The following is a 16,702-nucleotide window of genomic DNA, read 5'->3' as shown; positions in this document are numbered from 1 at the left end:
AAGTCACGGTTATCTACAAGGGCAACCACGGGTGTGAAGCATAGGTCAGGCAAATTCACCTGGCACAAACACCATTCATTCAGAAAGTTTCTTGGTATCATGCTGGATCAGACCACTGACGCCGAAACCCCCAAATAAAACTGCAAGCCAGGAGAAATGATTCAGTTCTTCATCTCTTCAGCGGTACAGAGGTGCCTCGTTGGGAGATGACACACTATGGTGAGAAGGAGCGCTCTCTCCTCTTTTTCTGGACAAGTTTTGTGATGTCTAAAATGGCATTTTCTTTGTAAGAACACAGTCAAATTTTTTTAGCCAAACTCTGTGGGTATGGGTTTTGGTTTTTAAATGATGCCAGTGAAATAAGGAATGATACAGGTAATGGTAAGCCACATCTTCAGTAAATAGCACTCTTGCTCTTCTGTCTACAGGCACATTTCTCAGGCATGTTACAGACTGCTTGCCACAGGACACACGTGCTCCTGGAGAAATGCATTTCGAAAATTAAAATTTTAACTTTCAAATGAAATACACGTCTTGATTTGCACTTGTGAATAAATCTTAAAACATGCATTTCTTATTAGTGTATGCCTACTGTTCACAGGTACCACAGACTTGAGAAAGGAGTACTTCTTAGCCAGCAATATTTGTGGGCATGCAGGGATACCCGGACCGACCTCATATACTTCCACCTGCAGAAGATGGGACACGCCAGCCTGCCTTTTCATGGATAGATCTATTAACCTCTAGAAGCCATTGACCAGGAGATGTCTTGTGACCCCAAGTCTCCGATTTCTCATTTGTGAAATAAGCAGTAATTCTGGTTCCAACCACCTTCTGTTAGAATTGATAAACTTGGATTAACTTGTGAAAGATATCTGCTAACAGTTAGACAAGTTTTACAGTCAAACTTGTGTGCTGTGTTGACTACGGAAACTGTGTCCTGTCCACGGCTAGTCATATACAGCCGTTAAAATTATCCCGATCAGATGGTGGTCCCGATCATGGACCAGATCCACGCCAGTCCAGCTGCCTTCATTTCTCCCAAAAAGGGAGTCTGTATGGCATACATACCCCTGGCACCTCTCTCCTTCCACTGCCGAGCCTGCGCTCCCTTCAAGAGAAACTGGAGATGAAGAAATTAAGATGGTCGGAGCTGGGAGCACTTTGTAACTGATTAAATTATAAAGGTGCCATCCAAATGTTAAACGCGTAAAATTATTTTGACTGGGCTATCAACTATAATTTTGGGTGTCATTTACAATAACAGGTTAAGAAAAACCTCATTCTAAGCTAAATATCATTTCATAGTACTTCCTTCAAAGTATAAAGCAGCAATAACAATGCCACATTTTAAAAGAACAGTATTAATTTAATTTGATTTTATTTTTAAATAAAAATTGGTTACAAAAGCTTGAGACATAATACAATCTTTTATTATTATGTCTCAAATGCTGTGGGAAAACTCTTCTTAGAGCTATTTAGTTCCTCAAATTGTTTGTTACATTTACAACCATCCTTTCTGAAAAGCTTCTTCAACATTTTTGAAGCTGACAAAAATAAAAGTTATATAGTGGGTAACTCCATGTCATTGTTTAATCTGCATAAAAGCAGCACAAAGCAAAATCTTTTAAGTAATTACTTAATTACTGTAATTTTGATGTCAGGGCAAGAAGCTGCGTGAATACATTTCAGAAAGGTCCCTTTTTCAATACAAATTCACAACACGGCATACTTTCCATTCCAAACTTCTCAATTACTCTTTATATGCTGCCAAGACGACGACTACTGATATTACTGAATTATTCCACATAAAGAAAAAAAAAAAAACACACAGGGTAAAAAAAATTAAATAGGCAGCTAACAAAAGCTTTCCCTAGTGACCCAGCTCTAACTGTACCACAGACTATTTTAACAAGTCATCATTAGAAGACTGTTCAGTACAACAGATTTTTTCAAATCGATTTGTATCTTCAGATCAAGCTTGAAGAGCTGCCTCAGAGCTGTGCAAGCAGGGTATCCTGACAGGCGGTGATGCGATGGAGGGCCCCGCGCTGGCAGAACACCTGCCTGGCAATCCCCTGCCCGCACGCAGGAGGAGTAACGCCTTCAGACCAGGCTCAGCACTAAGCCAGCGTCAGACAGGAATATAAATGATTAGGAACAAACTTTTTAAGCCGAAGTTTCTTGACTGATGGAGGTATCTGTATTTTTTTACTCAGTCAGAAAAGTAAGCTTATTCAATGTTAGCAATTTTTAGGACAGAGGAGTAAAATGTAAATAATAAAAAAAGTCGGAACGACAGTTATTTTTATCATCCCAACTGCTATTTCCTACTTTCTCAAATATCACTACCTACATGGCAGATCCTCCCTCTGCCGTAACGTTTTAGCTTCGGAAGACAGAAAAACAAAGTAGGAACGCACAGCCTATGATTTTCAGTAGACCATAGTTCAGTATTATCAAAACCAATTCTTCCTCAGTAACTCCCAAACATGTCTTCCAGAACATCTTAACTTTCTGCTTCCACATATTTTAACTTAAAAACCAAAAAACCCCCAGTATTTTCATAATGAGTAGTATACTCATATTCCAAAATGGACAAACTGCCCTTGCTCAAACTTTCCAAAAATGAAATCCACTTTTGGCAGCAGTTAGGCTGGAGGGGGGGGCAGGGAAATCAGTCCAAAAGCCAGGAGTTGGCAAAAACGGAGAGTTATAAAGCAGAGGTATAGAATGGAAACTCTTGTGCAGCCAGAGCCGGAGGAGTCACTGGCCCCCAACTTCAGCAAACACCCGCTGACCTTGGATTTTGTGTTACAGGAATCTGCAACTGTTGGGAGACCAAATCCTCCAGTAAACAGTGTATCTGCTTGAGGGGAAGAAGTTTATATTTGACATCATCACTGACAAGTGGCCAGCATGGAGCGCCCCACGAGCAGCCAAAGAGAAGTGCAGGCATGAAAAGTAAACCGAACTGATTTCAATACAGACCCCTTCACCATTCACAGATTTTTTTTTCCTCCCCTCGTCCTCTTTCGGTGCACTTCAGTGGTCTTCCTAATGAAAAAGTGATTTCTCATCTTTTGGCAAATTAAAAAAAATGACAATCGGCAACTAAACATAGTAGTTACGCTAGACTTGTTATTTCCTTTCTTAACCAGAAATATATAAACATTTCAGTGAGTTTATAGCTCTGTTTATCTATGGCCCTTTTGCAATCCGTTAGATCTCTGTCCAAATGCAGCGTGATACATAAAAAATGCCTTCAAAACTCCCTATTAATAACTATCATTAACGCCACGTATAAACAAAAACTGCATTTATGAATACAGGGTGTACATTTAAACCACACTTATTAGAAAGAAGGAAATAATATACGATGGCAAGGAATACCATTCATTAACTTTTTGTTTTCATGGCTAAAACAAGATGACCTTATGGCTCCACATCTAGTTTTTAATGCACAGACTGGAAAAGTAAGAAATAACTGTCTTCTTTCTCAGTACTTTATTAGTTTCTTCAATTTTGATTGGAACAAGTAACTCAAACGACAACAGTCCCTACCTCCCCACAAAAATGGGTACCTGGTAACAACAGACGTATCAAACTCTGGTCTCACATGCTTAGCCAAATATTGCTTAAATACGATTTCATTTTGATCATCTGAACATTTAACAATAACTTTCAGCTTCAATTATTTCAATTTTTCTTTTAATACTTTGTGAAGAAAACTGTATTTTCAACACATGTATTTGTTTTATTCACTCTTATATACTGACAGCTCCCAACTACAGCTTATTTTACTAAGACAACGCCAAAAAGAGTTTGCAGTGCATTTAACAACTTACAGAGCATCAGATGCACAGCCTGTGATGTCAGGGGATTTGACTCTCTCGTACAAGGTCCTCCCCGCTGCTTCACAGCCCTGCAGTCCCTACCTGCCACTTACTGAAGACGACAATCCTGACTTCTTCCAGAATTGGGTCAAGAGCTACAGGAGTCAACCCAGCACGCACGTAAGGTTTGTGAAACTTCTTCCAATCTTCTACCCTAGGCAGTGGTATGAAGTTGTTTTTTTTTTTTAAACTTTTTTTTCCACCCAGGGGAGCGTGGTCCAGCTGCTAGCACGCCGGAGGTCTCCCATATGCAGCAGCAGCCTTTCTACACAGTGCTGGGAGAACCCCGGCTCACCCTGAGGAAGCCAAACTCATCGCTAAGACCTCGTTTCCCACGCCCGCAGCCTGCACCATCACTGCACCGGCAAGGCAGCCCCCGGACGCTGGAAAGCTCCGCCGTCAGAGCAACGCGAACATCCACATCCGCCCCGAGCCGCAGCCGCGCAGCATTTCTTATTTCACGGTCACAGACTCAACTCTGGGAATACACCGCCACCCTGAAAACGATTTTGTAACTTCTTCACAAATTCAGATAGCGTATCTGAATTCTTTTTTTAAATATTGTGTGTCACGGTATTTCTACTTGGCATTGAAATCCGATTTACTCAAATACGGAAGCTGCAAAACCAAATACAAATTTCTGTGCTATTTTAAGTTACATTATTACACTGCATATTGGGCATAATTTTTTGTTTTAAAAAAAAATTCTAAGACTCCCCCCCAAGATTTTTTGTCCTAAGATTTCAGTGGTTGGTTTTGTTGTGGTTTTTTTTTTTTTTAAACAGAATCCACAGCCAGACAAATTATTCTAGAAATGTAAGCCTCTGGCTCATTTAATTAAGGTTAGCTTTAAAACCTATGATCATTTAAAGGTTCAAGCAGTGTTAAAGCACTTCACTGCCAAATGAACCAGGTCTACCCAACAAACATGCTTTTCCAGAGTAGCTAGACTTGCTGGATGCCTGAAAGTAGGAAAACAATAATTTGTTGACATGGGAAAAGATCCCCAAGAGGGAGGGAATTATGGGAATGAGATTGGGAAATGTATACTTAGGCAGATAGCATGTAGAGACATAAAATGGTCCCAAGTTCCAAAAGCGCTCTTGTGCTGAAATACCTGGAGCACTTGAAATAAAACACACTGCACTCAGAGAAAAACAAAACGGCACCACGGGTAAGCGTTCAACCAACACGTGGTCCCCAAGCGCTACATACAAACAGCACATGGAAGAGCCACATGAAAATTATTGGGCATTGAGCAGAAATTCTCCGTCACTTTCATTACGTGGAGAGAAAAATACAAACATGCACCCCCCAATACCTCTGCTTCATACACTGCTCTAGGCTACCTGGGGAAGAGGTAAGTCACCCAAATTAAAACCCTGGACTGTATCATTGGAAAGAGTTTTGCAGGACGCTACTGCTTGACGATTTGGCACCGGAGTTGATGCTTGCTAATAATTAAACATTCAGACGACAGCGGCAACAGTATCACGGAAAGCAGCTGCTTTGGGGTGGCTGATCCCACGCAGCGCCGAAGATCGCAGAAGTGGAAATGCCAGAAAATTGCGCTAACGGTGATGCTGGGGTGTTTTTTTGTTTTGTTTTTTTTTTTACAACAGGTACTATTTCAAATAATCTGCAAAGGGCCAGAGCAACGCTGCACCAACAGCCTTCCTCAAACATCGAGCGCACACTTGAAAGGGCTCAGCCTCATCAGCGTGCTGCATTAAATATCTGCACTATTTCAAGCCTTTAAACAACTTGGTGGCTGAAATAACCAAGGACAGATACAAATGCCTAGTTATAAAAATGGCCTGCTGTCAAAATGGGCAGTATGCCATTAATAGCCATTCTCAAAAAAAGCCTCTTTCCACTTCAAGAAATTAAGGTTCATAACAGAACGTCTAAGCACCTACTTTGTTCATATAAGCTGTAAAACAGTATAATAAAGCTAAGAAACTAGAAGTTAGGAGACTGATGACCTCAATTTCCCCCCCGCCCCCAAACTTTGCTACAAGACTCTACACACGTGGAAGCCACTGCACCTCCCTACACCCACTCCCTCTACCGTGCCTGGCCACTTCATGCATTTATACTGTAGGTACTCTAGGAACTTGCACAGCATCATTTCATATGTGTGTATATGTATATAAATAAAACTATGTCTTTACGTCATTTTAAACACAGACATTACTTTGTTTCCCTTTGTTCATAAAAAAAGATTACTAAAATTGCTAGTCTTTCTCCATTAATTATGCTTTTGCCTCAACACCAACATCCATGCCCACATCAACCAGATTTGATCTGGGCATTCCCTGCGAGGTGTTACAGTGCTCCAGGTCGGCACACCGCTTTGAGGAAGCCTGCCCAAAGGAAATAGTTTAAAACATCAAGGAAATAAGACGATCATGAAAGATTCTTTACACAAATTAGGTGTTTTTACAGGAAAGGCCAAAACTCTCTTTTGTTTTGTGCAAAACTGAAATTGTACCAGCTGTCCTAACATCACTCCCCACTGTACTTTGAGCAGAGCTTCGATGCCATGGTGATGGGTTAATAAATACCTACAGGCCAGATTAGATAAGGCCGAAGCTTTATTAACTTCCCCCTTGCCAGCAGGAGTCTTTCCTACATCTCTGGCTTCGGGCTAGCTGCCTGAAAAGCAGGCTGAGGGGCACAGCGATGCTCGTCCTTCATGATTTCAGTTGAAGACATGTCGGACAGCTCTAACACACAGTCTCTACAAAGCCCTCTTTCCTTTTTTTTAAAATAATATGGGTGTTTTACCACTCCTGTTTTGTGCTCAGGCTCTACCAAGTGCTGTGCCCAAGCCTTCTGCCAGGGGCGGCCAGAGAAGAGCAGCAGCTCGGGTAGCAGAGATGTCAAACACGTCAGCCCGGATCTCACTGCTGGGAAAGCAGGCCTGCAACTGAGCTCCCATCATTTCTCTTGCCTGAGCAGTGAGGAGGCATTAATAGTTAAAATACTTCATCTCCCATTCCTCTGCCATGAGGCTGGGAAGAAATGACTTCTTAAGTGATGTTTTCAAACCCGCTTTCACCATCACGAGAGCGCTCCAAAATACATGCTAGTGTGCAAAACCCAAGCACGGTGCTACAAATGTGTCAAAAAGGCATCACAAGTTCTACTACAAGTGAAAAGAGATTACTAAAGAGCAATATACTCCAATTTGAGAGCCCGATTTTTATTTCCCCTCTGCGTTTCATATCTGTGGGTTTCGACCACACAGCTCAGGTCAGGGCAGCAGCACATGCAGAAGCTATTCAAAAACTTCTAGGAGTGTCTCTGAACTCACAATATAGACTACTTGGCAGCTCAATACTCTTTTTTTTCCTTTTCAACTTCTTATTTTTATTCATGAATGACTGCTCTGTCAGACAGACAGGTCTTCCCCCCTCCATATCCAGCACCACAGTCTTAAAAAGTAAATCTTTTACACTAGGTATCGTCGCCACAGCACAGGTTTTTAAATGCTCAATTTATATGGTCTCCCTCTTACACAAGTAGGCAACGTTGCCCTTGCCAGAAACGCGTTTTGTTGCAAGGATAAACAGATGGCATACAGGTATGCTTTTGCAACCCTGTTTATTTAATGCACGTTCACAAGGCTGTGCTCCTCTGAATACCGCTGGGTACCAAGAGACGCCATCCTTGCTCAACATCAAGTCCCTTTTTTCAGTAGGCACTAACCTAAAATTTCTCTGAACTGCCTCTTAGCACACTGCATTTCTGTAGCTGTCTTTAGCTGACTGTGGGTTGTTTCTTGGGTTGGGTTTTTTTTTTTCCCTTTCAGTCTCTATATATTCTACAGAATTATCCATCTCTGGACCCACCTTTGAATGTCAGCCACACCCAGATGAGGCTTTCAGAGAACTACCTTTTTTTTTTGGAATACAGCATTTCTTACAGTTATTTTGACAGAATGGCAGAAGACTAATTTCAGCTGATTTTCACTATCCTTTGTCACTAGCTTATGCAAACGAAAATGAACACCTGCATTCTGCAGAAGTGTTTAAGAAACTAACAGTATTTCCTTTCTTTATTAGTGATGACGACACATTATTGGAATTGGTAAGGAAGCTAACAGGTAACAGCTTTTTCTTTACGAGGCTGCATATCAGTTACTTCGGAAGGCATCCAAAAGGAATTAAGTACAAGAATTGTACCACTGCATGTATGCCAAGACCATTATGTTATGCACTGGTTTACTTTATCAGATCTCATCCAGACAGAACAATTACAGGCAGAAAGTTCTCAGTATGCTTATGATAAATTAAAGAGAGCTTAAAAAGAGTTCAGCTTTACACCAACTCAGTGTTAAGCTAAGTAAATGTGGCTCTCGTTCATTCTTCTGAACCCATACGAGGAAAGTTTTTCATCTATGTACTTCACGTGGTGAAGCATTCTCACTATAGTATATCACAGCCATACAAACAGTTATGAACTCAATCCATTACATTCATACTTCAAGGACTGTGATAACACTTGATCACCATTTTACTAAATGGTTTCTGTGTTTTAAGCTACAATATGTGCATATAATAGACTTTTCATACAGGAATATTCAGATTGTTTCTCCTTTGCTGCAGTATAACTCAATTTTCTTTTCACATAATGGGACACCTAATGTCGAGAACTGTAAAGTACTAAATTGTTTTTATAATACAATTTAAGTTCACATCTTTACTTAAAAAAAAAAAAAACAACAAAAACCACACACACCAAATGTCTGTCAATAAAATGGCTGCGTTTTTACCTTTCCCCACCCAATACCACATTCCTACATAGCATCAAAAACGTCAAGCCCCCAAACACAAAATAACAGGTCTAAAAAAATATATAGTAGAATCAAACAGTACACAAATTGCAAAGCTTCAATTACTTTCTTTTTAAACCCTCTAACAACTTCAAATTTTAAATAGTGAATTACTAACTTTCTCTTCTGAGGTCAGACAAAAATAAGTCCTAAGGCAGCTTATTTGCCATATTTAGGAGAGTCAAACCGGAGCAATGACAAACATCTGGCTATGATTCTTTCTGGAATTTTGACTATTTCTACCCAGCCAGGGAAGAAAAACACTGAGCTGACTAACACAGCATCTCGATTCCTTCAGCATAGTGCTTAATAGGATTCAGAAGCAGCCTGTCCTCCCACTTCCCACATATTTAAGCTGTTAATACTTTTACAGCACAGAGGGAAAAAAGCCTTTATGAAAGGAAGGTCTAAGCAGTCAAAGGGAGAGCAAGGGAGAGGCAGGAGGGCAGCTGGCGCCAGAGCCCGGCTCTGCCGGAGAGCCGGCAGCAGGCTGCCCTGTCCTGCCGGAGAAGCCGTGGTGCCATAACACTGGCGATGTGCTCAGGGTTCGCCACGGCCCGCAGTAAGGACTTCTGAAAAATCATTTCAGAGTAAACGTCTTTCAGTGCCCACAACATGCTCTCCATTTTTAACAGACACATATTTCTTACTTAAAAGTGCTCAACAACAGCATTTTAAGCTGCGTAATTTCTGCTTCAGCCCCAGCAAAGTTCTTAGGGGTACTAACGCTACCGTAGGAAGTTACTGATAAGCAGCATTTTTCAGTGTGCACGAGCTGAAAAAAACTCTCTCCAAACCGCAGGAAGTCACAAGGCATGTACAAGCTGTCAGATTGCTTCCTCCGCTGCCCCAAAAACCTCCTGCGGTCCCAGCCCAGCTCCTGATTTCAGGGCCCCCAACTGCAGCAAGTCACGGTTGCGGGCTCCAACAGCCAGTGGGAAACAACAGGCATCTGAAGAGGTGCCGTTTTCATGACACCTTTTCAATTATGGATCCCTGCAAACTGCACAGAAAACAGAATAACTAAACATAGTTATTCGATTCTATTCTAAACATACAGATAGAAAGTAATTTTGCACTTTTAATAATGCAATTTGTAAATTTCAATAAACCAAGGAAGAGTCACATAGGTGGCCAGCAAATACAGCATCACTATCGGACAGAGTAATCATCAAGTAGCTGTTTTCAACTTAGTATAGAATAAGCCACTTAAATTTTGTAGTAACATAATAGTAAGTTTCACAGGGTACATCAGTAAACTCCAAAATAGACATGAGCAGTGAGAAAACAAAACCTAATCAGAAAATACAGGGGGGAAAGACTGTAATCTGGTTTGACCAGTCTGTTCTCATGAAAGGCACTGGAGTCGAGCATTCCCCTCCCAGGCCGCCCACCGGTGTCAGAAGGAGAGGGACACATCGCACAGTGCCACAGCGATGCGGAACTCATTCCGTCTTTCACGTACTTGGTAAGAAAATGAGGAAAGATACAATCACCTTCAAGATACTGAGTCATGCACAAGGAAACAACAGGCCTGGTAGAAATACAAAAATAGGAAAAATCCCAACAAAATGAAAAAGCATTTTCCTAAGACCCAGCTTCATGCTCCGAGGCACGAGAGCGCTTGCACTAGCCTGACCCACAGAAAACAACTTCAGAGCATGGTGAGACTACAGGACAAAACCGAAATCCCAGCACAAGTTAGTTAAAATCTAAGGCAAATTCAAACCAACATAGAGCTAACTCATACTACTAACATGTTTTATTGAGAAGCAAGCTACTTCATTATATTTAAAAAAGAAAGAACAGACTTGTGTGCTCAAAGCAACCCAACGAAGAACAGCATGAAAGAAAAAATTCTAGTTTAAGTTTTCCCATTGAGTAAGACAGGCAGGCAGACCCACCTAGTTTTGCTGAGCGCTAAGAACTGTGCTATGATTTTATGATCGCTGCTACAGTTCTACAGAATTCATTCTCCAGTAGGTCAAAACAGAGAAGAATTCAACTATAATATAACGCATAAGTATTTCTCACGCCCAGATTTTATTTTATGTTCAAGCAGAAGGAGAAGAGGAAACACACGCAATTGAAGAGGTGCCAAGTTCTCCCCAAACAGAGTTTGGTAAACTCAAAGCATAATAATCTAAACTTCTTTTTCCAGGGCACTTCCTCATAGCATAGAGCATAATTCACATAAGAAAGCAAGCACACATATTTCCTACATAAGGAACAACATACAGACCAAATATTAAACATCACATTATGGCAGCAATGCCATTAAATGGCTTATAAGCTAGTGCAAAGAGAAAACTGGGTCAGAGAGGCAGATCTTACAGTCTGCCTATCTACAGACCCCCAAAAAAGTATTGCATCCGAGAAAGCAGCTGGAAGATGTGGCAAGTCTGACCCCTTTCTCGTTGACTAAACCTGCTATTTCACTTACCGGGATTTTAAGACAGCACCACACTCTCACCCACCATCAGTACCACTCTTCTTCCAACTATGCCATGCAAAAAGACCCCTTGTTTCCTCTAACCCAGGTGCACACGCTGTACTCCATGTCTTCGACAGCCCGTATGTCTGTTGCTATAACACACTCCTCTTCCAATTCTACCACAAATCAATGCAACAGCTTTCAGCAAGTATAAATCACAACTTCCTACACCCTAAATTCCTATAGCCTAAGTTGTCCTTTGCTGCAGCACATCTTATTGTCTTCCATAACCAGCACCCGACAAGTGTAATTTCACCAAGTGGTCATTTGGGCGAATTAAATCCAGCCCAGGCCCTTCTACTTAGGAATCTGCTGTATTTTCATGCTGATCAAAGGCCGCCAAGTTTAATCTCTTAAGGAAATCGGGAAAGCTGGCAGAACTTCTATTGTAAAACCCTGATTACTTTGAAGTGTGTCCACAGTCCAAATTAAATTGAATTTTCTGATCATTCATCTAGTAGTCTGGAAAACCACCCATTTGGACAGACTTAGCTGGGAGGGAAGAGGACAGGTACCCCATGATATGGCACATGCAAGATTTGAACTCACTAAACAAGCTGGCCGCAAAAAGGGAAAAAAACACAACTCATGAAAATAATTAATATTCCAGCCTAGCTTTGGATGGATATGTTTCATTCTCTTTTCTGCTTTGCGAGGGAAAGGAGAAACCATAAATACCCAATTTTCAGGTTTTTAAACTCTAGAAAACATTTGAGCATTTCTCCATCCTCTAACGTTCAAAACAGATTCCCCAGAGAAGAGCTCTGCCCTAGTGTACTTTAAATAGCAGCTCCCTCCTACCGCTTAACAAAATTCATAGTTAGAAAGAAAACCTTACAGTACAGATGGTGAGAACGGACAGAGACAGTGGATTTTAGACAAAGGCAGTGGAATGCGGCTATATTGAACTTTTAACACACTGTTCTAGATACAACAATAACATGAAGGAAAGACTGTCCTTTCCTATTTTGTTCTCGTCCCATCCGTTACGCCACTTTGTCGGTCTCTTTTCTTGCTCTTTGGTGAGCTAAAAAACCCAAGCGATGGGGAAACGCTACCAAACAAGAGTATCCACCAACACCTGCCAGGAGATAAGCAAGTGTTTTAAACACATCTTGGAGAAAGGAGAGGCTAACAAGGAAAAGCCGCATGGATTAAATTGTTATTGAGGCTACTCTGTTTATCCCGTACGGTTAAAATTACCGATGTGGCTCATTTTAGGTAGTTTCACAAGCGAGGCAGTAAACAGGGCTCCTGCATCAGCTTCCCTACGGCGTTGCACAGAGAAGGCCCCTCTCCAGAAGCTGACCACTGTGCCTAGTCAAGTCTCTTCCACCAACACACCACTTTTCTCAGTAAAAAGTTATTTGCCGTAAGCTAATCTCCATTAGAAGTCAGTGCCAACAGCACCTACGAGAAAGGCCTCAGTGTCCCACTACACCGCAAAATTATTGCTGACCTGAATCAATAAACACAAACCCCATGAAGCAGGTCATGAAGACAACACCACCTCTCGTTTCCAGACCCAGTGAAAAAAATTGCAAAAGCAAAGAGGAGTTGGCAAGCAGCACTGCAATCAGAGCTTCAATCCCTCTAGGACAGCTGCTTAATCATGAATTTCTCTCATTGCTTTTTAAAAAAAAAAAAAAAAAAAAATCTGTGCTAGCCTACACCACCTATTCAGCAAACGTGGCTGACTCTTCCTGATTCTTGCCCTTAATCTCCAAGTGAAAAATTTCAATTTTCCATCACCAACAGCAGTCAGCAGTTACTGCTATCCCACCAGTCCACGGAACAAATTAGGAGGCAGAGGGTTACAATTTAATACCTCCTCCCTGTTTGCTATCATTTGCTACCTCATTTAGACAAAAATGAAAGGCGATGTAGGCAGGACATTAGTAGGACTCTAATGCTACAGTTGCTGACTATGGACCTTTTTGTGCTCGATGCTCTACAGATGAACAAAGGATGACCCCTTCTCCTCACCGCTTACAACATCAGGCAAAAGTTTAAGTTGTTCAGTTCCAACTGACCTCGTAAAGAAGAATAGTACGATATTAACTATGGCCTCAGCACGCTAGTTGCCCCAATTTGGGTGTTTCTGTGGATGTCATAACCAGAGAGAGCTTTCCAGGTAAAAAGAGAAAACTAAGATAGTTCCTAATTATGGGAAACCTCTCGTCATGACAAGAAAAAACAACAACAAAGGTACTGCATTGTGGCCCAGTTAGGGGACGGAGCCAAGTACCTTCTTGCAGGAGACTACAGGTATGGCCCTGAAGGACCTTGAAAGCAGAGATAAGCAACCTACGTTTGAAGCTACAAAGACAGGGAGCCAGTGGAGTGCTGCAAAAAATGGTCACGCAGTAGCAGCTGCTGTGAACGACGACTGAGCAGGTTGAATCTTACTGCAACATGTGAAACGGGTACATATGCAGCAAGACTGGAGAGGCTAAAGCCAACGAGAAGGTGATCACAACAACGACGGTGTGAAATGAGGTGGTCTTGGATGGGATGAGTTTCAGCTGTTTAGTTAAACAGTACCATCCTAGAGGACTGTACAGCATGCCTGCAGGAGATGGCCCGCTAAAGGAAAGGAAGGAAGCGGAGGAGAATGGGAACTACATTATCGGTCAGACAGGTGAGACTAGAGTATGACTCTCAGCGGTCAAAAAAAATAGCGTGAGGAATTTATGGTTTTTATATGTGAAGCTTGATGTTGACACATAAATATCAAAACCAAGCTTCATCAGGCAAAGGCTGATTTTATTCAGAGCCAAGAGACAGTCGAGAGTTGACACATCATAAAGAACTGAGCCACAGCTGAATTTGCATTTGGTGGAAAGACTAACAATGAAGTGCTGCAGGATAACACAAGGGGTGAACTGGACCTGCAATGGAAGCCAGAGAGCAATGAAGATAACTGGAAGGATATACAGTCAAGACTGTCCCAGCAGACGAAGGAGAACCAGGTCAAGACAGTTTCAAAAAACAAGGTATTGTGAAAGTAGTGAACCGTACCAAGCACAGATGAGAACTGAGGGGAACCAAGGGAGGGTGCTCAGAGGTTAGAGAACAGCAGAGAAGCTAGCGCAGAGCTCCAGGACGGGACCGCAGGGCCACCCGAGCATCAGCGAGTCTGAAGGTGAAAAAGGATTCTAAGGTTGTCCGAGAGGCGAGCGTAGTCAAAGGATTTCCCTTCAGCAGTAGATCAAAGACAATAAAGCAGGCTTTGACTCTGTCAGAAAGAGCCAAATAAGAGTTATAAAGATGAAGAAGGTAAGGTTACTGAGGAAAGTGGAAGATTTGCATGAGAAGAGCAGAGAGAGTTGGTACAAATATGACAAGGAAGAGAAGGAAAGCATCTATGCTAATATACAGGAGATTTCCAGTCATTGACTTCATGTAATAAAGCAGGAAGTAGGAGTTATACATTCTTTATTTTAACAGCTTACAGTAGACTTGCACAGATTTTCAAAATTACAGGGTTCAGGGGGTTGCTTGTTTGGTTTCTTTTTTTTTTTCCCCCTTCTTTTTTAAATCAAAACACAAAAGTACCAACATCTACACCAACTTGACAAAAAAAAAAAAAAATCACACTTTAAAAGAACCAAAGTCAGCAGACTTTTTTTAAAAAATATTCTAACATAATTAAAAAAAAAAAAGAAAAAAAAAAGGCTTTTGTGTTCTGGGCAGTAAATGAGGGATGGGTGGGTTTGCTGTACACTCTGTGTCCTCAGATGGGAGGATACAGGCACAGCCTCACACTTAACGGGGGGGGTGGGGGGAATAAAAAATCAGATTTCATGTTTGAGAGTTGAACAGCTGGACAGCAATCTGTAGAAGACATCCCCAAAAGCAACTATTTCTTCAGAGCTCCACAGGCATCTTTTTCACTCTATTTGGAAAAACCTGTTTAAGTCTATACAACAAAATAAGGCTACGAGTGCTAATATAAAGTCAATTTGATACTAAGGTAGAATATCTGATCGCTGAGTATCTTCACTAGATCAGAGCTGTTTTCTAACAACAGATCTTTAGGCAAGCTAAAATTAAAGTCTGAGGTTAATGCTGAGAATGAAACAAGAATCTGAAGAACAAAAATTTTTGATTGTTTAAAAACAGAACCATCCCAATTTGAGCACAGTTTGTATTCCTTAAGGCAGATTTCCTCAACTGCTAAGCAAGTATACTTTTAAATACAAATTTTCAGAAATATTGCCACCCCTCTGGTGCCTCCCTCCCAAAGTGTGGCAACAAGCAAAAACTTTCAAATAGGAGCAAATTTACTTGAAGAGAACACAAACCATTAAAATAATTAATAAAAAGTAGTAACTAAAAAAGCTCTTCTGCTCTCCCAGCTGCCAAATCAAGAAAGCTGCATGTGGCTCAGGAAGCAAGAACAGTTTGGCAGAAGATAGCTGGTGTTCCCCCAAAGCAAATAACAGTTAAAGCTTCTTGTCACAGTATGTGCTTGTATTTAAAGTCTGTTAAAAACACAAAACATCTGCTATACTTAAAAGATTTTAAAAAACAAGATGTGCTACTCATTTAACTACTTGTAAGTAGGTAAAATCCCTACAGGAATCTTTATTCAGATATTGCCTCAAAACGTCCCAGCTCTGTACAGTAGCATATCTTGCGAGCTTTACATTATCGGAGACTAAGTGTACTTGAAATCAGGTTTAAACCTCTCTTACCTCAATGTCAAGTACTTCCACCGTGTTGTCCAACATCTTTATTTTGATCGGTAGATCCCGCTCGTGCGTTTTGGCAGGCGATGATGCCATTGCAGAAGAGAGGTTCTGTCCCGGCTCCAAGGTACTCACTCCGTGGTCTTCTGGACACCCAAACGAGAGCCGGGAGTCTGCAGGACTCTGTATGTTCCTTCTATCTCTCCCATCTTTCAACAGTGAGCAGAGTCTAAAGAAACCCGGAAGAAAACAGAGGATTACAGCCTCAAAGATAGTTTTCCGATGATATCCTGTATGAAAATACTACCCACTAAAGCACAATCACACGCAAAGTCCTTATTTAATGCTCTTCATCCCGCTATCAAAACCAATAATGAAGCTGATGAAACTCTGGTCAAAAATCCAGCTGCTGGGAAGAAGAATAAGTGGCAAAAAAAATAACTATTCCAAAACATGGTTAGGAAATAGGATAGTCAAATCTGTGCCCTCCACCTTCCTTACACACTGACATTTTAATTCCCAGTTAATTTTTCTGCCAATTTAGCTCCCTAAACCAGGTCACCACAGCATGAGCGCTGCTGACGGCACAAGAAAAGCCACCTGGAGCAGGCAGCGGAGGGTAAGGCAGGACTCTGCCTTTCACTGGTACCTATCTGTCCCATTGACTTTGCTACAGTGTCGGACCACACCCCGAGATAACAGGAACAATTAACTTTCTTCATCCCCCAAAACGATGACTCATGCAAAACAGTAACTACTCCAACCAATGCTGGCAGCT

The 16,702-nt window shown here is 41.4% G+C and overlaps 1 protein-coding gene across 1 annotated transcript in view; it reads right to left on the bottom strand.

Moving 5' to 3' along the window:
* FARP2 (FERM, ARH/RhoGEF and pleckstrin domain protein 2) overlaps positions 1-16,133 on the bottom strand; it is a 79,362-nt gene extending 63,229 nt beyond the window's left edge. The window contains 2 exon segments of the mRNA XM_050902390.1: positions 15,931-16,064; positions 16,067-16,133. Of these exon segments, the coding sequence (XP_050758347.1) occupies positions 15,931-16,064; positions 16,067-16,133 (201 nt within the window).
* Between the last annotated feature and the right edge of the window lie 569 nt (positions 16,134-16,702).

The sequence above is a fragment of the Gymnogyps californianus genome, chromosome 10 (assembly GCF_018139145.2).
Source record: "Gymnogyps californianus isolate 813 chromosome 10, ASM1813914v2, whole genome shotgun sequence".
NCBI lineage: Eukaryota > Metazoa > Chordata > Aves > Accipitriformes > Cathartidae > Gymnogyps > Gymnogyps californianus.
This window is presented reverse-complemented; position numbering and strand designations above follow the sequence as displayed.